At 39.9% G+C, this 23,590-nt stretch overlaps 1 protein-coding gene across 1 annotated transcript in view; it reads right to left on the reverse strand.

The window, feature by feature from the left end:
- Positions 1-23,590, reverse strand: part of NCF4 (neutrophil cytosolic factor 4) — a 39,421-nt gene that overhangs the window by 2,057 nt on the left and 13,774 nt on the right. The window contains exons 3-9 of the mRNA XM_030449853.1: positions 8,468-8,561; positions 6,626-6,710; positions 5,332-5,485; positions 4,978-5,048; positions 4,055-4,182; positions 2,044-2,101; positions 437-535 (exon numbers count right to left, since the gene is read on the reverse strand). Coding sequence (XP_030305713.1) covers positions 437-535; positions 2,044-2,101; positions 4,055-4,182; positions 4,978-5,048; positions 5,332-5,485; positions 6,626-6,710; positions 8,468-8,499 — 627 coding nt within the window. The 5' untranslated portion in view covers positions 8,500-8,561. The remainder of the gene's footprint in view (positions 1-436; positions 536-2,043; positions 2,102-4,054; positions 4,183-4,977; positions 5,049-5,331; positions 5,486-6,625; positions 6,711-8,467; positions 8,562-23,590) is intronic.

The following is a 23,590-nucleotide window of genomic DNA, read 5'->3' on the forward strand; positions in this document are numbered from 1 at the left end:
ATCCTTTTTGAGAACACTGCTGCATGGCCCAAATTCTCTCTAATCAGGGTGACGTGTGTTGTGGTATGAAGCATGAAGTTGCATATAGCAACTCACCCTGAGGCAAGAAAAAAATTAATCACTGAAATGGAGTTCCCATCTCTTTTCTGTGGCCTTTTTGTGTTCTAATCACTTCCAAAGAATTTAAAAATATTCCAGCAGAAAAAGATGTAAATGAAAGCTGAAGTCTAGAGGGCAGCAAAATTGTAAGTTAAAAGCCATTGAGGAAGGAAATAATTTTTTACTTGGAATCAAGGCTTTATTCTTGACAGTAAGACCTGATTATGATACAGTTTTTCCATGAAAGGAGAAGACAAGTCTGAAGGACTAGGACAGCCCTTTCCACTCACATATTTCAGCATATGCTAATAATTCAGTGCCCCTATTGCAGTGTTACCTCCAACCAGTCTTTATTTACTCTTCCAAGCAGATAGATCAAGTCTCCCTTCTTGAAGCTGAGTTCTAGTTTATTGGTTCCAGAAAAATCAAACAGTGCCTATGGAAAGTAATAACATTGAAATTATTAATTCATATGATTGCAAAAACGAATCTTTCTTTCTGCTCTTTTCTTGAGGTGAGAGCATAAAGCAGTACAACAGTATGGACTTTGTCATCACAAATGTATATCTGGAGTAAGGTCATAGGTATGACCATAGTCTGCAGTTCTCACAATTTCTTCTCCTACCAGGCACAGAGAAAAATACTTTGAAGAAGGAGTGAAAGCAATAGGATAAACACAGTTCTGAGAAAGCTACATGCTAGGATTCTTAAAGTGGCAGGACACTGAACATCAGAGGAATAAATACAAAAATGTTGAAAACACTTAAGAGCAAGTATAGTCAACACAGCTGAAGACAACTGACAAATTGAAAATCTGAAATCCCAAGAACTGAAAACAAATATATTATTCCTGGCTACAGTTTTACAGTTTCAGATATGCTGCATAACATCACAAAAAGCCTTAAAAATTGCAGAAATGCTGTGCACTAATTTAAGGGTGACTAACTGTTGGATTTATGTCTAGCTTTCAGGCCTATATGCTGAACTGCCAGATATACAGGGGGGTAAGCACCTGTTACCACCCTGATAAGATGTTCTTGAATAACTGAAGTGTCCAGGTTATCAAAAATGTACATGTCCCCTGTTGTCATTAGAGCATGCAGTAACCATTTAAATGCTATCAGAGGGAAAAAAAAAAAAAAAAGTTTTCTTTATTCTGTGTTGAAGTGGTTCTTTTGGTCATGTTAAGGTCAAGAGTTCTAGGCTGGCTACTGTTGTGCAATAATTTAGTTTAATCTATTGAAAAGTTTTGGTAGGTATATTCAATATTTAAAAATCAATATGCAAAACCCAAGATCCAACTGATCCAAGACCTGGCATATTGAGTTGTAAAACTGAAAACCAGCAAACCTCAAAGTAGGAACATGGATTTTTTTTCATTCTTACATGGCAAAGTCATAGGTTCCAGCAACAAAAACCATGCTCAGACAAGTCCAGGTTACAAAACAGTTATGCTTAACACCAAGACAATATACAGCAAAGACAAGGGTATAGGCAGTTCTTGATACAACACCTATGTTACAGAAAATACTAAGATGCTTCAGCTGCAAAGCTTTTAAAACATATGCTGAAATCAACAAGACTAAATTTAGTGTTAGTTTTAAATTTAATTTACGACTATGACTATGTAAATATGGATCATTTGGCAGTGAGCTGCACATATCTTTCAATTTTGAAACTCCTGCAATTTTTGACTTCACAATGGAACTTATGAAACTTTGACTTCACAATGGAGTCCTCCCTTATTCAGCTAGGGGGGAACAGAATACATCTTTCCATCCTTTGTTTCATTACCCGTTTTTGAAATCAATTACTATCCCATCTTGAGTTCACTTTCCCTTCTTTCCCCAAGCCTTCATTGGAAAAGGCAACTTGATCAATGAGATACCAAAGTAAACTGGAGTCCAGTCTCTTACTCTGTGGAAGACTGAGCAGAGCACTCACCTCAGCCCGTGGAGCTGCTGTGCGGTCAGAAATAGGCACTTGAGGTGAAATGCTTTTGCTGAAAAGGAAGGACACAACAGGGAGGTAAATGAATCTTTCTCATAATCAGGAATATTACACAATCAGTAGTACAATATTTAAGAGGCAGGCAAACCATAGGTCGCTGGAGAAGCTGCATGAGAATCTGTGTGTTGCACTGAAGTAAGTAAGTATGGATGCAACAGCGCTGGCCTAGTTCTCCCAGTTTCCCTGCAGAGAAACAGCAATCTGAAGATATCTGCTGCTGAGAACAGATGGAATTTTCAACACAGCCAGTATCCTGAACCTCTTTTCCACAGCACTTCTCAGCCGCCCTGCTCTGCCTTCTGGGCATCCCCGTTTCTAGCATTCATGGCATCCAGTTCAAATGCTGCCCTCACAAAGACATCACAGAACACAAACATGTTGGTTTGGCACTGTTTGAGGCAAGTGAAGAGGAAATGGGTCCATCTTTGCTATGTTGAAAGGAGATTTAATTTGTCTGAAGGGTAAAGAAATAAGACCTAGTTCTCCAAAGGAGTGTCAGTGTTACTATAGAGTGCAGGCCCCTGGCTTAGACAAAAGGAAGGAACAGCTTTTGTGTTCTGTTTCATTTAGCATCTGAACCAGACCTTACCACATTCAGTACTAGAATTCGCATTGACTTCAGTGGTGCAAGCCTATGTCCTTGAGCTTGGCCTGTATATTCTGCACATTATGATACATATGTCCAAAGAATACAGGCTGAGAGAGCTGAGGAGACCTTATAGCCACCTTCCAGTACCTGAAGGGTGCTGACAGAAAAGCTAGGGAGGGACTTTTTACAAGGGTGTGTAGTGATAGGACAATGGGCAATGTTTTCAAGCTGAAAGAGGGTAGACTTAGGTTAGACATCTCTACTGTGAAGCTGTTGACACACTGGCACAGGTTGCCCAGGGAAGCTGTGGCTGTCCCCTCCCTGGAAGTGTTCCAGACCAGGCTGGATGGGGCTTGGAGCAACCTGGTCTGGTGGAAGAAGGTGACCCTGCCCATGCAGGGGGGGGTTTGGACTAGATGATCTTTTAGTGTCCTATCATTTAGTAAATAATGATAGGACCAGAGGAAATGGCCTGAAGTTGCAGCAGGGGAGGTTTAGACTAGAAATTAGGAAGAAATTCTTCACTGAAAACTGCTGAGAGAGTAGTTAAATATTGGAATGGGCTTCCCAGGGAGGTGGTGGAGTCACCACCCCTAGAGGTATTAAAAACTCTGTAGATGGGGCACTTCAGGACATGCCCTAGTGGGTGATACAGATACTGTTACATATATTTTATTTGGAGGGGATGTTGACAGTTGGACATGATGATCTTAGAGGGCTTTTCCAACTGTCATGATTCTGTGTTCTTTTACATTCCTTACAACCCAAACCATTTTATGATTCTATCATATTATCATTAAAGAATAATCATCAGGTAGAGCTGAGCAGTATTTTTTTTAAAGCAAGCTATACTATAATTTTGGAATATTCCTTTAATGTAATGCAAGAGGAAATATTTAAAACTCGAAGCAGGGAGATTTAGGTTAGATGTGAGGAAAACATTCTTTCCTGTGAGAGTGGTGAGACACTGGCACAGGTTGCCCAGGGAAGATGTGGTTGCCCCCTCCTGGAAGTGTTCAAGGCCAGGCTGGATGGGGCTTGGAGCAACCTGGTCTGGTGGGAGGTGTTCCTGCCCATGGCAGGAGAGTTGGAACTGTATAACTTTTAAGGTCCCTTCCAACCCAAACCATTCTATAATTCTATGATTCGTTCTATGAAGTACCATAACCACTTAAGTAACCTGAGATTACTGAAAACAAGAAATACCCTGTGTTCACTCTACCACAATGATCCTCATATTAGGGCTTCATGGATTCACATGGCAAACACAGCAGTCATCCTCATCTCCTTCTCCCTCCGGAACTGGACAGCATCTCTTACATCAAGCAATGCTGGAAAAATACGTCAATCACTTACACTCGGCGTGTCCGTGGGCGAAGCCGTCTCAGTCCGTGAGGCACCTGTTCACTATCAAAGGGTGAGTGATAGAAGAACAGCCGTACGTCTTCATCCATCAGCACCCAGACTGGTAGGCAGAGCAGGTTCTGTGCCAAGAGCAAGCAGGAAGCAGAGTGTAAAAGTGGGAGAGAACAACTCTCTGTTTACTTACATGTATCAAACATGCCTCTCTGACCTACAGGATCATGAAGGATATTTATTACTGCCAAAAATCTCCCTCCTCTCCCTTCTCACTCAGCAGGGCATGGCTGAACAGCTGACAGTTTCTCCTGTTTACTTCTGGAGCTGGACAGTGTATTGCTTCACTCTTAGTTGCTGATTTACTGCAGGAGTAAATTGCTTTTTTGTGTTTCCCTTCAGAACATGAATGACTGTGGAAATAAGGCAATCTTCAGTACTTGTCAGTGCTTCAGACTGTTACTGATTTAAAGTCAGGTCTTCCATTAACCTGCATACAAAGAATTTATTTATTTTGATGTTACTGGCTTTTTTCACTGCAGAGCAGTGAAAACTTCTTCATCCCACCCTACTCTCCTGGCCATTGAGGTGCACAACCCAACTCTATATTCACACAACACCTGGAGACTGACTGTTTCCTCATACGTCTTGGGTGTTTGGATTTTTTTTGTAAGGATACCTATCAGTATATGAAGGCAGGGAGTGAACCCTTGTGAACTGCATATCCCAGGAGAGCCTACAGTGTGAATAATCCGGGGAATGGGACTGCAGGTTGTTCCACAAGGTGGAAATTGTGTCTTCAGTAAAAACAATGCAGAGAGAAGCAGATACCTAGGACTACAACAGAACTGTCTCTCAGCTGATTTCAAGGGGTAAGTATCTGCAGTGCTTAGTGCAATCGCCACATTAAAAATAAGTTTTACCTTTATGTAGACATTTAGGATAGGAATCCTGTTCTCAGCAATTTCCTTTTTACCCCCAACAAAAACTTTTCCTGGAAAATATAAAACCTGTGACAGTTATTGAAGAAAAAAGATGGAAGCAGTCAGAGAAATGAAGCAATCAGAAGAAATTCAGGTCTTCAAGAAAACACATATTTTCTAAAAGATTTTAGTTTTCAAAATGGACTTCAGTACAAGTGGAGGGGCTGACAATGGAACTTGACTTCTCCAACATCCACAGCTGGAAGTCAGTTCCTTGTCACTACTACCACCCTACAATGTGCTCCTCTTTAGGAAAGCCTGGGGCTGAGAAAACTGGTAATTAGTGCAGCTTACCAGGCAATACAGGGAGTGTGCAGGTAAAAGGGCTGGTTTTGCTCTCTGCCCCGTATCTCTCTTCTAGTTTGGTATGCAAGGCATAAAACTGACGATAGCGTCGGAAAATCAGGTATCTGCCACCACCTTTAAGCTTTACTTCAATGACAAACATCTGAAACAGAGAAGGGAGATGGTGTTCATATTGATACTTACCAAATGAAAGTGAGGAATACAACAGGAACATGAGATCAGTGCTCTGGGAATATTGTCTTAAGAGAGGAAAGTAAGCTGTCAGCTAAGCTTCTGCTGATTCAAGTACTAAAAAATAACAAGGTAGCACCAGGCAGTGTGGATATGTGGTGGTTCAGCTTTCCAGTGGATCATGTCCCTGTAGCTGCTTTCTACTAAGCAATCTTAAAAGGAAACCTGGAATCACTAGGTGCTTACTCATCTTCTCTCAATAACAAACAAAACATGTTAAGAGAGGTAAATACAAGTATGTTTTGAACATCTAAATCTACAGACAGACAGCTAGATTAATTTATTTTCAGAGCTGAAAGCATTCATACATCTTTTTGACTTTGAAGTACACAGTGTCAGAAATTATGGTCTGATCCCTTCCAACCATTATCTTATTTATCTCCTGCCAAATCTGCTTTGCTCTAAAGGAGCCTACGATTTACGTGCATTGACCTCTGAGTCAGTTTGCAGCCAAACCTTCAGAAAACATAAAGATGCAGCACCCAAACATCACTAAGCCCTGCATGCTGCAGTGGGAAGGTTTTACAAGTAGCATTTCCAGTAAAAGCAGAGTAACCTGCAGAAACCAGACTGAGCTGATCTTATCTAAAACTCCTCTTCAGAAAATCTAATACTGCTTTTCCCTACTGCTCCCTTCCTGTATGCTATTTCATGACTTATTAATATGCTACCTTCTGTGGAGGTGGAAGCATCTTAACTTGCAAGTACCATGAAAAAAAGAAGACAAGACCCTGCCCTTCTACCTCTTTGAATTCCTTTCCCACTGTCTTCACCAAAGGTACAGCACTCTAACATGAAATAAATCAGAAATCATATAAGAATTTAGAAAAAATGCAGTCCTAGAGGATACCTGTGTCGCATTTCACCCAGACGATAATTTTTTAAACTAAATCTGTGATCAGCTAACTTCTGTTCCAGAAAAAAGGAAGTACTGTGAAGTTGTCCTATTCAAACCAAAAAGCAAATGCACTAGATAAACAGCATTTTGCTTCCCACAACCAAACCAATTGCAGATGAGGGCATACAAAGACACATAAATCTGCCTTCTTACATAGTAACTAGTAAAGCCTTTCTTCTCTTCAATATCTGCAATGTTAGCTGAAACAGGCACATCATCTGGGAGCTGGTCAAAATCACTGTGAATCAAGAACAAAATATTTAGGTTATTCATACTGGCATTAACCTCCAGAGGTCTCTATGACTTGCAGAACAAAAGTAGTTAGGCAGCATCACATTAGTTGTATCAAAACCCAAGAAGCTTAAAAGTCTTGGTGTCCTTCTCTTCCTCTGGAGGTGTGAACTTGCAATGTCAAGTTTCTTTAAGTTCAGCACAAGTCAGTGACTGCTGTGAAGATACATCAAGCCTGAAAAACATCACTATCATTCCCAGGCTTGCTAGAGTAGCAGGACTACAAAAGAAAAACTTGAGATAGTAAGCTTGTTCTGAAAAACACGATCAACTGTGGATGCATTCTTAATCCTTCCTACAACTTCTAGTAGACTGGCAATAGTAAGTCTGCAGTAGTATCTCTTATTCTAAAATCACTAGAAACCATAATTTATGCTGTCATTATTACTTCCTTAGTGTGAGGAATAGGGAACAGTTCTGAGAAAAGATCTTGTTGTGCTAAGTGCTGTAGAAACTGGAAGTGCAAACCTAATTCCTACAAATCAATGTACCTTATACATATAAGGTAAGAAACAGTAGAAGGATAAGCACAAATAGAAAAAAAAAAAAAGGGGGAAAGAAACAAAGACATAGTATAGTTCTATATCATAACTACTGGTGCCTGCACCAGCTGTCAATATGTTATCAAGTTTTCTTGTAAACATCACAGTAAAGTAGACCCTTATGAGGCTTTGGAAAAAAGAACAAGTAGCCTAACAAATATTTACAGAGAGGTCTCCCAGTCACAGCAGATAACCTGCAGCAAGCACAGAGATACAGGTTTGAAAATGTCAAAAAATATGTGAAGGAACATGGGATAGTGAGCAAGGTTAGAATAAGCTTTGCAGATCCTAGAAAGTTTTGGATTTTAAGCAAGACAAGGAAAGATCCCTGCCAGAACATATAAAGAGAAGCCATGTGACCTCACTCTCATGGTTTTTATCTGTATTGCGCACACAATAAAACAGCATGGGATGGCAGGTACTTCTTCCTCTGGAAACTTCTCCTTGGTGCAACAGCTTTGACAAAGAGAAGACGAATTCACCTTTGCTTCATCCAGACAACTCAGTGTATTAGAGTGGTATTTATATTAGCACGTAGCTAAAATGGATCAATAACGAGGGAAAAAAGGTAACAAGTGAGGTAGAGAGAAAAAGACACTTTAAAAAGGATCAACGAAGAAATGCCCATCTAGCATAATATTAAAAATTCTGATAGTACAAAAAGCACAGCAGTTGGCTGAGTTAATACTGCTAAGAGAAAATCCCAAGCAAGTGTTTCCACAATGTGTAGCCCATCTGGAAGGCTGAAGTAATGATGCAAAGCCTTGCAAAAGCCTGCTGTATGAGAAAGACACAAGTCAGCACCACCCACAAAACCGTAAATACTACCACTTACTGTGAAGAGGGATGTGGTTACAGAGATCAAGAGATATAATTAGTCATGTCACAAATATATCACAAATCCCAGGAAAAGGGAAACTGCAGCTATAGAGGACAATGACCCACTATTGTCTGAGGTGGTGAATATTTCCCATGAAATGGAGAAAATCCACCTTGACTTAAGAAATTATCAGCTCCACAATGAGAAGCCTATTAGTTTGGAAAATAGAATAACAAGAAGCCTATAAGAATAATCAAAGAAACTTGTATCCAAATTAAATGAGCAGATTGTAGCAGTTACATGGAGGTTTATGGGGAGAGGAAGAAGGGACAAACTCATTACCTCTTTTCTCGCAGCTGTCGGGGAAGAGACATGGTTTTTGCAGCTTCTTAAATCCAGATGGCTAAGTTCTATTCCCCTACTTCTTGGGCAGCACCTGGTTGAATAGGATAGAGAATTCAAGGCAAATTTCCTTGTGTGAATCAAGACTCCTTTGCAAGGCCTCAGAGATGTTATTTTTAATGTTTCTGTGTCAGGTGATTTCTTCTCCCCACCCCCATGAGATTGAGGAAGTACTGGAGAAAAGAGTCATACAGAAAGGATGTTTTGTGATGTCTGTCATGTATCGAAACTGCCACAGTTGAGAAACCAAAAGGCCAACTAAAAGAAGAAACCATGAGCCACATGGTCCACCCCTTCACTGAAGCATCTGCCTCATGGAAAGCCAGCAGGAGTGGGCTCAACGAAGTCTGCTTTTCCTCAGATACAAGTCCCCATGTACATCTCCACACTAATGTTTGTAAACCAAGATTATTAACTCTGACCCCTTCTTGAGGCTTCTTGATTCTCACGAATCTTCCTTTCCATGGACCAAAAGCCAGGAGGTGGAGTCAAAGAATAAATTTTCAAGTGGGAGCAGAAAGCATGGTCAGGAAATTAAACCTTTTCAAACCTGTGAGTCCCAGGGTATCAGGCACAAGAGATTAGGAAATGAGCTTTGAAGGATCAGTCAATCCAAGTAAGACGTGAGCTCTTGAAAGAGCAGAGAGCTTTTCAGCTTCATGTGCTCAAAACAATCCACATTTGCCACCTACTAACACAGGGTAATTGCTCACCCAAAAAGCATCCTGACTGTCCTGACCTGTACACAAAGGGTAGTGATACAGCATTTGTATAACCTTTGCTGGAGAAATATTTGGATAATACCATATAATAAAACAGCATTTGTATAACCTTTCAAGAAGAAAATAAAAGGAAGAAAGTTATGAGGAAACCATCATTTCCTAACACTGCAGATAAGTTGCAGCATAACCTATCTGCCTTAATCAAAAGCTGCTATGTGCAGTATCTTTGCATTCTCATTTCAGTCTTTGACTCTCTTGCATTTTCATAATCAATACATATTTGGTTCTTCCTCCTCCTTCCACTGTCAAGCACAAAAATTCTTATCTGAATGGAGCAAAAGTCAACAAGCGTTCTTCAAAATAAAACTCTATTTACAGCTGTAATCATCATCCTTGAGACTAAACTGCATTTCACTGCATTTTAATGAAGTAAATTCTTCACCCATCATTTTCCTGAAGATAACTGAAGGCACCATTATAGAATTTTGAAAGGGGATGGTCTCTTGATCAGAAGGCACCAGGAAAAGCTACAACATTTTGAACTAGTTTTGGTTTGTTTTTTTCTGAGTGACCTGTCAGTCTGTGGTGCTCACACATAATTAGAAGAGAGGTTTCAATTGGTGATATTGGATACAAGTATTTTCCCAGACCTTCACACTCTGCTGTGTATTCCATTTTCTTCATTAGTATTCTAAATGTTTGGTCCCAATGTAACCTGAGGCTCATTATTCTTTTCCTTCTGCCTTGATTGGGAGGGACAACAATCAAGTATTCTCACTGCAATCCTCTTCCTTTCACCTGATATATATAAGGAAATAGTAACTTTGACCAGAACTCTTAATCACAAGATCAATATGTAAGAACTCATGAAAATTCAGAGGTGTCCTCCTGACACATGCAAAAAGATATTGGAAAGAACGTGAACTGTGCAAACAGAAGTGAAAGAGAAAGGCCAGAGGGGTGCTCTTAAAGTAACTGTTTATTGCTGATACATGTTATAGTTTCAAGAAGAAAAGTATAAAAAGGATATGCTAATATTTTCAAATCTCTTGAAATGGAGATACAATGCAAGTACATCTTTTAAGAGAGAGAGGATATGACACAATACAAAAATACTTGCTTTTTGTTTACCTGGAGATGTGGCTCTTCCAGAACAAGTAAATAGACAACCTTACAAATAGTCTACACAACTGCTTTGCTGTAAGCTGAGTAAAACCTATTGAGAGCAGCTTCTTAATTCCACTGTTCTCTACGAGAGATTATAGTCAGTAGTAATACTAATCTGACAGAATAATGCTAGAACTACTAAGAAAACCTCTGATTCTACAATATTTTCTTGTTCTGAACTAAACCAAGACCTTCTTTTCTGATGAGAAGGCAGATTCCTGCCTCAGAGGAGCGGGGAGCTGGTTGGTTAAAGGACTCTCCGAGGCTGTGAAAGCCTCAGATTAGAAGCCCTGCTTTGTCATGTCCTTCTCTGCCAAATCAGTGCCACATCTGTGAGGTGTTTTCTCTCAATTTCTACTATTGTGCTGCTGTAGTAGAAATAGCAATTTCTGCTCTTTGGGGTGAGGAAATGGGCTGGGTCTAATAAAACCTACATTCTCTCTCTGCTCAAAATATTATTTTATTACTGATTGAAATAGTTGAATGAGCTGAAATGATTGCCCATTACAAAATCAATCATATAATGAAAGTACCCATGTCAAGAAATGTGTCTGCACTAGGAAAGTATCCAATTTCAGCAGCTGACACGATCAGCTCTCAGTTTCAAGAAAACCCAACATACACCATAGGCACAGTGGTTATTATAGCACTATGCACTGTCCCTTATCTATGTACAAGACAAAACAGGCATCCAAGTGCAAGAAATACTAATTAATTAATTAATAGAGACTACTAAGACCATCTTAAGATGGCTGAATCATGACCATATGCTGACATTATTACATTACACCTTTTCACAGTTCAGCACCTACTATATTACTCCGGCCATCTATGTCTGTGAGCTGTGAAATTGTGGCCTTCTGATAATGCACATACTATCAGAAAAAAACTTGTACAAGGATACATAGCACATTGGAAGCCTGAGAGTATCAGTTGTAACTAAACAGCCAGACCAAGCACAGAATTTTAATGGAAAAGATGAATGTTGTCCCAAATCACCGAAGATACATGAACCACTAACAAAAGGCACAAAGGAATACAGCAAAAATATGCAGCCAAATCAAGTCTGAGAACAACACTACACACCATGTTACTAGGGCAGCAGCTATTGTTTCATTTTAATTGTGCATTTCTGTATTCTCTGGAATAATGAGCTCTCACTCATGCACCTGATGCTAGAAAAGTGTGGGGTAGTTATGTTCAGTCAACAGCCACAGAATAAGTTTGTCAAATGACCTGTCAGAAAGTCAAATTTAGTAAAATATTTTTCACTGAGCTTTCCCAGCTCTCAAAATGTGGTTGGGATTTGTTAAAATTTGTGCAGTGTTGCATTCAAACCATGCTACGTTGTTCCTACTAGTTTATTTTCCTCATCCGTTTGATGAAATCCTGTGAGCAAATTCCTTTAACTAAATTTAGCCATTTTAGTTAAGTCCCTTTAGTTAAGTGGAAGTTCTATGAACAGGCAGTGAAGAGATTCAGGTACCACTGGCCAGTAAATCAGACCTCAAGTGGGCCAACTCCCCCTCTGAAGGTGTTATCTGTCTCCTTGGAATATACATAAATTACAAAGTAACTATATTCCCAATTTTGTCACCTCAGGTTCCTCAAGTTAAGGAAATAAATCTGTGCCTTACTGTGGACCTAATTATTACTTGTACAAAGGTACCTTCCCATTTGGGACTCAGCTATATTTGGCTGTGCACTTTTACACTGGTATAATTGTCTTTACCCTAGGGGACTTGTACTACTTAAGCTACACTGATATAGTCAAAGAAGCACATTTTTCTAGTGCAGACATATCCAGTCTGCTCATTACAGAGAGTTTATTGCTCATTTTCTAATGGTTCATAAATTGGGACAATGTTCCCTAATAAAACGGGGAGAAAGAAATCTAGAGATTGGGATAAGCAGGCAGCTGGCAAGTATAGAGGCAATAAACATCAAGATCCTGTAATTCTGGAAGCTCTGGCTGTCACTATTCCAGACAGCATATACTTATAGCCTGTCTCACTTGCTGCCTCAGCCACTGGCCTTTTATTACTTCAGCCTTTATCCCTTGAAAGCTAAACTTGTGTAATGAGCCCATCAATTACTGTACCAATAGGGTATCTGATCCTAAGCCAGCTGCCAGTCTCTTCATTTCAAGTGGGGAAGGCTGGAGTCTGTGGCTCCCATACCTTGATAGGCAAAAGGCTGCCTTGTTCTGTGAAGCCAGGTCTAAATTAGAGATCTTTCAATTAATTGTATTCAGTTCAGCCACTGTGATTCCTTAGGCCTCAGCTTTGCCATCTATAAAATGGGGCTGACAGTATTACATTTCTCATGGAGGAAGAGTGAGGAGGAAAAATCCTCAAAACAGGTATAGGTCTTTGGGAAAGTCAGGTGAAAAGTGAGAAACTACAACTATTATCTTTAACAACCCCCAAGTGCTCCAAATCACCTGCAGTGAAAACTGAAAGCAATATAAAAAAGCAGCTCTTCAAATTTGTGCCCTAAATGCTCTGATGCCAGCCCTTAGGCCTGATTCCCAAACCCTTAGAAAAGAATATAGCTGCTAAATTATCACATATGTTAAACAGCAGTACCCAATAGGCTGTCCCACTGTGGAATAGAGCAAGGGAAAAAATAAAGAATAGCTTTCTGCCCCAGAGTACAATATGACATGGGAATACATCATTCTACTTGTAGATTGCTTCAATAATGTGAGCCAAAGGTAGTGGTGAACTTTGAAGTTGTGATTTCAAGAAAGGAGTATCTGGTGATGGTATCAGCTTAGGAAATTCCTGGTTCTCACACAGTCTTGCTTTTTCCTGCCCCGCAGGGTGGCAGATATGAAGCTCTCTTGCAAAAACTCATCAGCTAACTAATCTAGCTGTAAAAACATTTTTTAAGCCACAGATCAATTTCCCAGCCCAGCTCACAGAATGGGCATCAAGACAGACAACGAATGGGAAGGAATACATAAAACCAGCACTGCTGCCTGAATGTTGTCTTATAAAATCACTGACAACACAGCAAAATGTATGTGTGTGGATCCCCAAACAATTCCAGCAAGGATGCATTTGTGTCTCTTGGCAATCCCTATATATAATCCCTATATAATCCCTATCCACATACAGATGCTAATGCAGCCTGTCTCACACATATGCCTCCGGGCATTCTAACCGTGGTGTGGCAATGATTTTACTGCTGTTATGATATTAAGAAGGAGCCAGAACACACCCTCAAACCATGACCTTTTCTGTAATAGTTTTCTGAATGACATAGCTGCCGCTGTGGTAGTATCTAAAGAATCCAGTCCTTGAATAGCTACTTCTCTCTGCTTTAGTGCCTTTGCCCTGCTTGCCAGCACTTCTGTTAGTTTTCCAGATTTCACTACAAAAAAGATGTATAAGGTGTTGTAGAGTCTGAATGTAGAGCCCTGACAGTGTTTTTTTCCACCATGAATCAGATCACAGGAAGGTGAAAAGTAAGATAGAAAACTATGTCAGGAGAAATTCTTCATGAGTGGAAAGCAATTTCCTTGTGAAAAGATGAAAACTAAGAAAGCTTCAGAGTAAATGAAAAAAAGAAAGTGAAGGAGGGGAGGGAGCAAAAGAAGAAAAACATACAATTAAATTGATTTATTATCTAAATAATCTGTGCTCCAAGCCAGCTAGTTATGACACTCTCAGATACCTCTGCAAAACAGTAAAAAGAGGGGGGCTGATGTCCTGTTCCAGTTCTTTCTGTTCCACCTCTTGCCTCTGAGTTCTGCTGAATGTGACATTTTTCCCTGGCACCTAATACACAGAACTCTGCTGCTAATTTTATGCACAGAGTTCTCATGCTGTGTAATTCAAGGCCAGAGACTCTTCCAACAGCCTGCCAGACAGAGTAACACCCTTCAGTGCTGCTTCTGCTGCAGAAAAAGTTGAGGGGGGGGGGGGGGGCGGAAGGGGGGAGAGAGAGAAGGAAATGAGCCAAACAACAAACAAGCTTCCAAACTTGTCCAAGATGTTTAGCTGATTCTTGGCTCTCAGATCTACCAGGGATCTATCTCCAGCTCCCCCTGTCCAGTTTGTCAACAGACCGGTCCAGTGCAGTTGCCAGAAATTACAAAGACTCAGTCAATTTAAGGAGCTCACTTTTCCCCTCTTTTTTTTCCCATATTAGATTCTACCTGTCTTCTCTAATACTAGATCAGGCTTTTGACCACAAGGCTCTATTAATGCTACCCTGAGACAGAATAAGAAGTGATTTCTGCAAGGCTACAATAATGGATTTATAAGAGAAACCAGTGTCTTTTTCTTCCCCATCTTCATTAACATCTCTGCATCTCACGGGGATACTCTACACTGTAATAAATTCCACTAAAATGAGAATGGACAAGTGACCTTCAAAACCTGGCCTGATCATGTGGATAAGGGGATTGAACTGGATGTACCCCCATTGACTAGAAAAGACTTTGTGCCAGCCACCCCTCTTTGCTTTCCAACTAACAAGACCAATTTTTGCAGAAGCCTTTTTGTGGGATTATCACTTTCCGCAGTGGAGAAAGTATTGCATTAGACCCATTTCCAACACTACTCCTTCTACCTTGGTGCTGATAACTCCAGAAGGAGAACACTCCATAACACTCCCTCGGCTTCAACTTTTCTTTCTCTTGACTGCATCAACCAATAGACAGTGTGAGAACTACAAGCTAAAAGAAAAAAAACTTTGATAACTGAATTACAGCAATAATTTCCCCTACTGTGAATACTTTATGCCAGACGAAAATAAACTGCACTGCCAAAAGAGTTCTTTGAATGGTACAGCATCCTCCTGACTAATGCTCCTTTTATTACAGTTATGTTGACCAGCAGAGTTAAGTCTGGTCTTAAATATAAAGGATCTCAAACCTCGCTGTACAGCAAGTGCTATTATAGCCCACAGACCTATCTGAGACTAAATTAAATCCTTCTTGAAAATCTTAGAAAAGGTGGGACATGAACTGCTGCTCAGCTGCACCAGGACATCATGGGCTTTGACATCCGGAGAACTTTATTTGCAGTTCCTCTCATTGTGAAATAGGTGTCTCTGGAGAGAGAACAGGGGAGAAAAGTCTGGGAAGAGGAAGATGGTTCCTTCATTCCCCATCTGGAATGTGAGGTAAACCCAAGATTACACATAGAAATCAGGTAGGTTCAGATACTGATCTAGTACTACCATCAACATTCTCTCTCAGAAGAAAATAAAAGAATGAGAGGAAAGCCAGGGACAATGCACAGCTGAAAGAAAGACAAACATAAAAGGTAAAATATGGATGTGTGGAGACAATCAAATTAAAAGAAGAATTGTGAAGAATCAATACCTTCTCTAAAGACGTGCATTGCATTTCCAAACTTGACCCACATGTGTTGTTTGGCTATCTAATTTATGAGACATATGAAGCTGACAAACCAGCAGGCTGGGCATAAACTTAATCTCTTCATTATAACCAAGATTATTCCTATTAGGAAGGAGGAAAATGACAGGAATATTGTTCTTGTTCCCCTGGGCACTGTCTGGGATCTACTCAACACGTAAAAATCTGCAGGTGTCCTGAGGTGCTGATATTCACTGTCATGACCTCTCCATTGTAAAAACTAATAGATCAGAGCCTTTTTTCCACTACCTGCTAGCACAGCTACCTAGAGCAATACTTTCAGACCTACTACACTTGCAATTTTTCTGACCAAGCTTTGATCAAATTTTCCTTTTCTTTCATTTATCTTCATTGTTTATCTCCTTTATTTCTCTCTATATCTGCACTTCCTTTTTTAATTATTATTTTTATGTTAGTCAACAGATTCAAGGTAAGGTGGTTTTCTTTTTTATTAAATGCTTACAAGGCTGTATCTGAAATACAGATTGTTTTGGAGCCCTCAAATCAAGAGAAGTATTGACAACCTGGACCAAGTTCAACAGTGGGCAGATAATTCTGGGGTATGTGATATACAAGGAAAGGCTGAAGTAATTGAGTTTGTTTAGCTTAGAGAAGAGAAGACTTGGAGGGAGATCCAGGTGTTAATCGAACTAAACAAAGTGGTATTAAAGAGGAGACACAGCTCAACTCTTCTCCTACAGGCACAATGAAAAGGCAGGAAACAAGTACCACAAGCTGCTACGAGGGAAAAATCTCATTGGACACACAAAAAAAATAATTCAATATGACACTCAAACATGGGCCCAGAAAGTCTGTGGGATCTCCATCCATGGAGAGTCACAAAATTTGACTAGACAAGCTTTATCTTTTTATTAGCCAAGCTTTGAGTAAGTCATTGCATAGATGACATCTAGTAGCCCTTTCTGACCTTATTTATTCTATGTTCAGATACCAGATGCTATCTTCAGCTAACCAAAGCCTCCATCAGTGTTCCTGGTCATCTTATCCAAGACAATCTGCTTGACCTAAATTAAAATCTCACATGCATTTGGCACCTCTGACCATTTGCAGTAAATCTGTGATACAGTGCTATAAAATTAAATTTCCTGTGTAATAAGGAGAAAAAAAAAATAAAGGAATGGGAGGAAACAATTTCTCCCAAAAACCAGAACTTCTAAAAATGTTACTTTTAATAACTTCATAACAAAATGTATTGGTGGATATTCTTGGAATGGATTGCAGTGAGAAGAAATCAACTGACCTCTGTGCCTTGCTTATATTGCCTACCTCATACATCTGCATGTTATTTTCTCTTTCAACACCAAATTTTCTCTCCTCATCCTTTTACCCTTGTCATACCCATCTGTCTCCAAAGTCCATATTTCTCCTTAACCTACTTTCCGTATTTTTTTTTTTTTTTTTTTTTTTTATCCCTATCTCACCCTTTATTCCTCTAGTCCTAAATCCTGAGTTGGTACAGAATTCTTCCTGGCACACTCCCTAAAGAGCAGCTAATAATTTGGCTTTGGGCCTGCTCCTGCTTTGTCAGGTCTCTCTTGTCAACAGGAGGGAAGCTTTGGAAAACAAATCAAAAGATGTATTGACCTGGTAATCCCAGGAAAAGCTTGGCCTGCATTAATGATTCTTAAAAAAATAAGTAAGGGTTTCATGCCTAAAGTACTTTAGATCAGCCTTCCTTAAATACTGTGACACAGCAAATATTCAGTGTTTGAAATGGAGGGGACTACAGGTATCATGAAAATGAATAGAGAGACTGAGCTTATGCACCACACATGCACTGCACCTGCACTGTTTTTATTAGTAAATATACTTCTTCTGGTTCTCTTTCAAATTAGTAGCTTGGTTCCCATTTCCCTCAGTCTCTTTATTCGTGATGGTGCTGTAGTCTTCAGACACACAGTCTTACTGTAAGAAATAAAATGGTTATAGAAACCATATATATATATATATGCCTGGCTATATGTCTGACAGTAAAAAAATAGGATGAAGAAAATTTTACACTATTTGAAATTGGACTCAAAACCATTAACTAGTGAACAGTCAGAAAGAATGCAGTTTTACAAATACAATTATTTTCAGAGAAAAGGAATCACAGCAGATAACACTTTTGCTACATAACTACACAAGTCCAACTGGTATTGCCCAGATACAGTTTGAAAATTCAGTGTAATTTTGCTTTCAGTTACATAAGAGTCACTGTTCATGTATATTTGAATGCCTGACATAATGCTTACTAGTCCACCCATGTCATGATGTACTATACAAAGAGTTTATGAATATCAGAAATTTTTGTACTAGAAAAATCATTCATTTCTCTCATTCTTTAATCCATATTTTGATTCATCAGAGCAAACTTGAATTCTTACACTGAAGACTTTCTTTCCAATAATGCTTTATTCCATATGCTGAAAAAAAAAAAAAAAAAAGAAAAAAGAAAAAAGAAAAGTACAAAACACACTTGCTTGGCTTGGCAATATAGTTGATATTTCTAGTCCTACTGATGATTGTTTTATGCTTTCAAAGCCTACCAGATTTAATTACTCTAACAGTAGATACTCTTCTTTAACATATAATCCTTCTTCAAATCTCAATGAACTCTTTGCTGAAATAATAGCCATCCAGCCACTAAATCCAGAAGATAATTAAACACTGTGTGAAAAGACATTTCTCTTCAAGCAGATTTACATTTTATCAAATTATTACTCTATCTTAATTTGAATAATAATTATTCAAATACTTTTTTCTTTTTAACCTTTTCTCACCTAAGTCTTCTCTCAAGCCCTTGAGTGGTAGAAAAACTGAAAATGCAGCTGTGGGATAGCAGGAGTGAAGAAGGCAAAGGGGAAAAAAAGGCATGAAATTGTTACTGGAATCTCATTTAGAACCCAGATCTGTCTTCAAAGGGACTTTTCATAGTTTAAAAGTTAAGCATAAAGCAGAAGGTTGTGCAAGGCCACAGTGTCTTTGGCACAAGAATTGTTACTCACTATGAGACATTTAAGTAGAATACATATGGAAGGCTTTAGATACAGTCGAATGTACAAAAGCTGATTCAGTATAAAAATGAGAACCACCTAGGAAAAGAAACTTTGAATGTCTGTTCTCCAAATAAATATCTGAATTTTCTTGTATTAATTTGGTTTGAGTCTTCTTTTTTTAATGCATTTATGAAGTATTGGTCAACACACCTACTTGAATATCCATAGTGTTAAGAAGATGCCATAGCCATGCCTAAGAATTTACACTTGAATTAATGCTGCCACAGAAGTGCAAAGACTTTATCTAAACATAACTGGCTATAAAAAAAGATGCAGAGGGGAAAAGAAATTAACAATAGCTATTTTTGTGGGGTAGCCAACTATCTACAACTACAGGAGAAGGGTGTTTACTGTATGCTATGGCTTCCAATCAGGATATCCATCCCTTCACTTTTTAAAGGGAACAACTCTTAAATTCTTATATATTTTGCTTTCTTTCTCCAAGTGTCTGTATTTACAAAAGTCCCTTCTTACCCAAAACCAGCCTATTTTTTTCTTTAAAATATTGCTGTATAGTGTGCTACCATTCTAAGGGAGAATTTAGCAGATGTTTTTGTTTTGCTGTCTCATCTTCAGTCTCCTTTTAAGGAGCTATGAGTCCTTAAGGTTCTCTAATCCCCCAACTAAATTTATCAGCAGTTGATTGCAGCCAAGAGTTAAGCTAAATTAAACTTTGAAATCCCCATACAGTGTATCAGATGCAGCTCTGATACAGGAGGTGGAGCTCCAAACGTTCCACTTACCAAGAGAGGAAGCAGAGCCTCGCTTTCATAGAATCATAGAAAATTAGGGGTTGGAAGGGACCTCAAAAGGTCATCAAGTCTAAACCTCCCCTGCCAGATCAGGGTCACCTATAGCAGGTAAGCTAGGAATGCATCCAGGTGGGGTTTGAATATCTCCAGAGAAGGAGACTCCACAACCTCCCTGGACAGCCTCTCCCAGTGCTCTGTCACCCTCACAGTAAAAAAACTTCTTCCTTATATTTATACAGAACCGCCTGTGCTCCAGTTTATAGCCATTGCCCCTTGTCCTATTGTTAAGTACCCCTGAGAAAAACTTGACTCTGTCCTCCTGGCACTCAGCCCTTACATATTTATAAACATTAATCAGGTCACCCCTCATTCTCCTCTTCTCAAAGCTGAAGAGACCCAGCTCCCTCAGTCATTCCTCATAAGGGAGATGTTCCACTCCCTTAACCATCTTGGTTGCTCTGTGCTGAACTCTTGGAAACAGTTCCCAGTCATTCTGGAACTGAGGGCCCCAGAACTGGACACAATATTCCAGATGCAGCCTCACCAGGGCAGAGTAGAGGGGGAGGAGAACCTCTCTCAAACTACTAACCACCCCTTCCTAATGCACCCCAGGATGCCATTGGCCTTCTTGGCCACAGGGGCACATTGGTGGCTCATGGTCATCCTCCCACCTCAAGGTCCCTTTCCCCTATGCTGCTCTCCAACAGCTCAGTCCCAAGCCTAATACTGGTACCTGGGGTTGTTCTTTCCCAGATGCAAGACTTTACACTTGACCTTGTTGTAATCCATTACATTTCTCCCTGCCCAACTCTCCGGACTGTCTAGGTTCCTCTGAATGGCAGCACAGCCTTCTGGGGTGTCAGCCAGTCCTCCCAGATTTGTGTCATCAGCAAACTTGCTGACAGTACATTCTATTCCCTCATCCAGGTCATCAGTAAATATATTGAATAGTACTTGAGAGACTCCACTAGAAACAGACTTCTAACTAGACTCCACCCCATTGACTACAAGTCTCTATCCTTCAACCAGCTTCTGATCCACCTCACTACCCAATCATCCAGTTTAACTCCAAAGATGCTGTGGGAGACAGTGTCAAATGCCTTACTGAAATCAAGATAAATTATTGCTACTGCTCTGCCATCATCCATCCACCTGGCTATATCCTCATAGAAGGCTATCAGGTTGGTCAGACATGAGTTCCTCTTAGTAAAGCCACATTAACTGCTCCTGATAAGCCTCTTGTCCTTGACGTGCCTGGCAACAGCATCAAGAATGAGTTGTTCCATCACTTTTCCAGGGATGGAGGTGAGGCTGACTGGCCTGTAGTTACCTGGGTCTTCTTTCTTGATTTTCTTGAAGATTGGAGTGACATTTTCTTTACTCCAGGCACCTTTAATTACTTTACTTCAGGCACCTCTCCTGTTCCCAATGACTTACCAAAGATGTTGGAGAGTGGCCAAGCAATGACATCCACCAGTTCCCTCAGCACCTGTGGGTACATCCCATCAGTACCCATGGATTTATGGATGTCCAGTTTCACTAACTGATCCCTAACCCAGCCCTCATCAACCAAGGCAAACTTGCCCTTTACCCTGACTTCCTCAGCAGCCTTAGAGGCCTGGGACTCCTGAGAACACCCTCCAGCAGTATACACAGAGGCAAAGAAGGTGTTCAGCAATTCTGTCTTCTTTGTATCCTCTGTCGCCAGGGCACCCACATCATTCAGCAGTGGGCCTACATTGCCTCTGGTGTTAGTTTTGTCTGCTATGTATTTGAAGAAGCCCTTCCTGTTGTCCTTAACCTCTCTCACAAGGTTTAATTCCAAGGAGGCTTCCGCTTTCCTAGTTGCCTCTCTGCAGTCTTATGTTCCTCCCAAGTGACCAGCAGTTCCTTCCACAATCTATAGGTTCTCCCATTTGAGTTTACTTTGCAGTTCCCTGTTAAATGATACTGGGCTCCTAGTACTCTTTCTTGATTTCTTTCCCATTGGGATGCACCAGTCTTGAGCTCAAAAGTGGTCCTTGAATGTTAACCAACCATCTTGGGCCCCTTTACCTTCCAGTACCCTGTCCTATAGGATTTCCCCCAGCAATTGTTTGAAAAGGGCAAAGTTGGCCTTCCTGAGTTCAGAGTTGTGATTCTACTTGGAATCCTGTTTATGCCACATAAGATCCTGACCTCCACCATCTTAAGGTCACTGCAGCCAAGGTTGCCCCCAACCTTCGCTGCTTCAACCAGACCCTCCTGACTGGTTAGGGCAAGATCCAGCAATGTTCCACTCCTAATTGGCTCCTCCACCAATTACATCAAGAAGTGATCTAGAGATTTGTCAAAGCTTCCATATATTTTTTCAAGATCACCACAATTTCCCTGATTTTATAAAAGCAAGAATGCAATTACTGATACAACTTGTCACTTAACTCCATATCAGGTGTGTTCATACATACATGAGCACGAATTTGTACACATACTTTCTTCTGAAAGTGTGTAGATCATATAAGAAAGAGGTATGTGTACATACACACTCAGTTTAAGGCTGCCTGAATGCTTGACATGTCTGTTTCAACAGATACACGTAGTGAAAAACATAGCTATCTCTCTCTCAACCACACACATGTATGTGTTTGTATGTGTGTATGTATGTATGTATATGCTCCCCAGTCTTTGTCCTCACATTAATCATTCTTGTGCTTGCTTCACTCACTCATGCTCATAATTATCAGAATACATCTCTCATACTGCTCTTAGTAAGTGGTAAAATACAGTGTCTCAAATCATTTCCATGTCAATATCAATAGTTGGTTAGTTTTGATGATAATACATGAAAAGCCTTTTCTATAGTACTTCTGTGTCAGAAAAGGGGCAATTGTGTTCTCACACACAGACCAACCAACCAAACACAAAAAAATATCAAAATTACATGAAACAAATATTAAAAGGGACAGTCAAGTATTTACTCTCAAAAATAAAAAAGCACATGGAAAAATATGAATGCTTAATGGGATGTGGCATAAGATATAGATTTTTTTTACCTGTGGGCCAGTAATTGCAATCTAAATCATCAGTTGTTTTCATAAGTGACTGACAACTAACAAGTTAGTTACTTGTTACCCACACAGATTGACAGTGTCAATCAAATTCCTACCAGACTGGCCTTCTCTCTACAAAGTCCTTAGGCAGTGGTACTAATTGATCCCTGCCTCTTAACAATTCCTGCAAAATGCTTCTGCAAGAAGAGGGACCTGGTGACATCTCCATTAGGAAGATCAGAAAGAGTCCTAGTGACAACTTTTGAAGATGTTTCAGGTCTTAAAAAGACAACTGAGTTGAGACTACAGCTCTTTGGATGTAAAAGAAATTCTTGTAAAACCAGGGTACAGAAAACTGGGTAAATAAAACAAAATTCCTTTCCAAATGCTTCATTCTCATCTGAGGACACATTTGTTTCTAGAATCATTTGTCTATCATTTTCACCAGCTTTTCTACAGGAGAGAAAGCACGTGTAAGAAGTGAGATGTATGCTGTCTGTATCCCTATGGCTACTAGAAACAGAACACATCACAGCAGACAAAATGCCAGGTTAACAAATTCTGACACAACAGCTCAGAGAAACAGACACTTGTTTTCTCTCACCTTCATCCCCCAAATCACACTAAAATATAAGGGGGAAATAAAACCACAACAGAAAGCTAGCCAAAGCCATGTTAGGGAATCACGTATGTCCTTCAGAAATGTGAACCTCCCTAAAAATAGGATGAAAGGCTAAGCATGTCACTTGTTTTTACTCATAGCAATAATAAGGGGTCCTTGTAAGGGACTCACACAAGTTCTGTGTTGTTACAGTAACATCTGTCTCCTCATTGCTGGAGAGAAATGGAGAAGAGGATTTGGAGCATGGATAACCTAAGAGAGAAATCATCTGTCATTCCCTCACAGAGCATTAGCAAACTTTCCCTCTCCTGGGAGAAAGA

The sequence above is a fragment of the Calypte anna genome, chromosome 1 (assembly GCF_003957555.1).
Source record: "Calypte anna isolate BGI_N300 chromosome 1, bCalAnn1_v1.p, whole genome shotgun sequence".
In the NCBI taxonomy this organism is placed as follows: domain Eukaryota; kingdom Metazoa; phylum Chordata; class Aves; order Apodiformes; family Trochilidae; genus Calypte; species Calypte anna.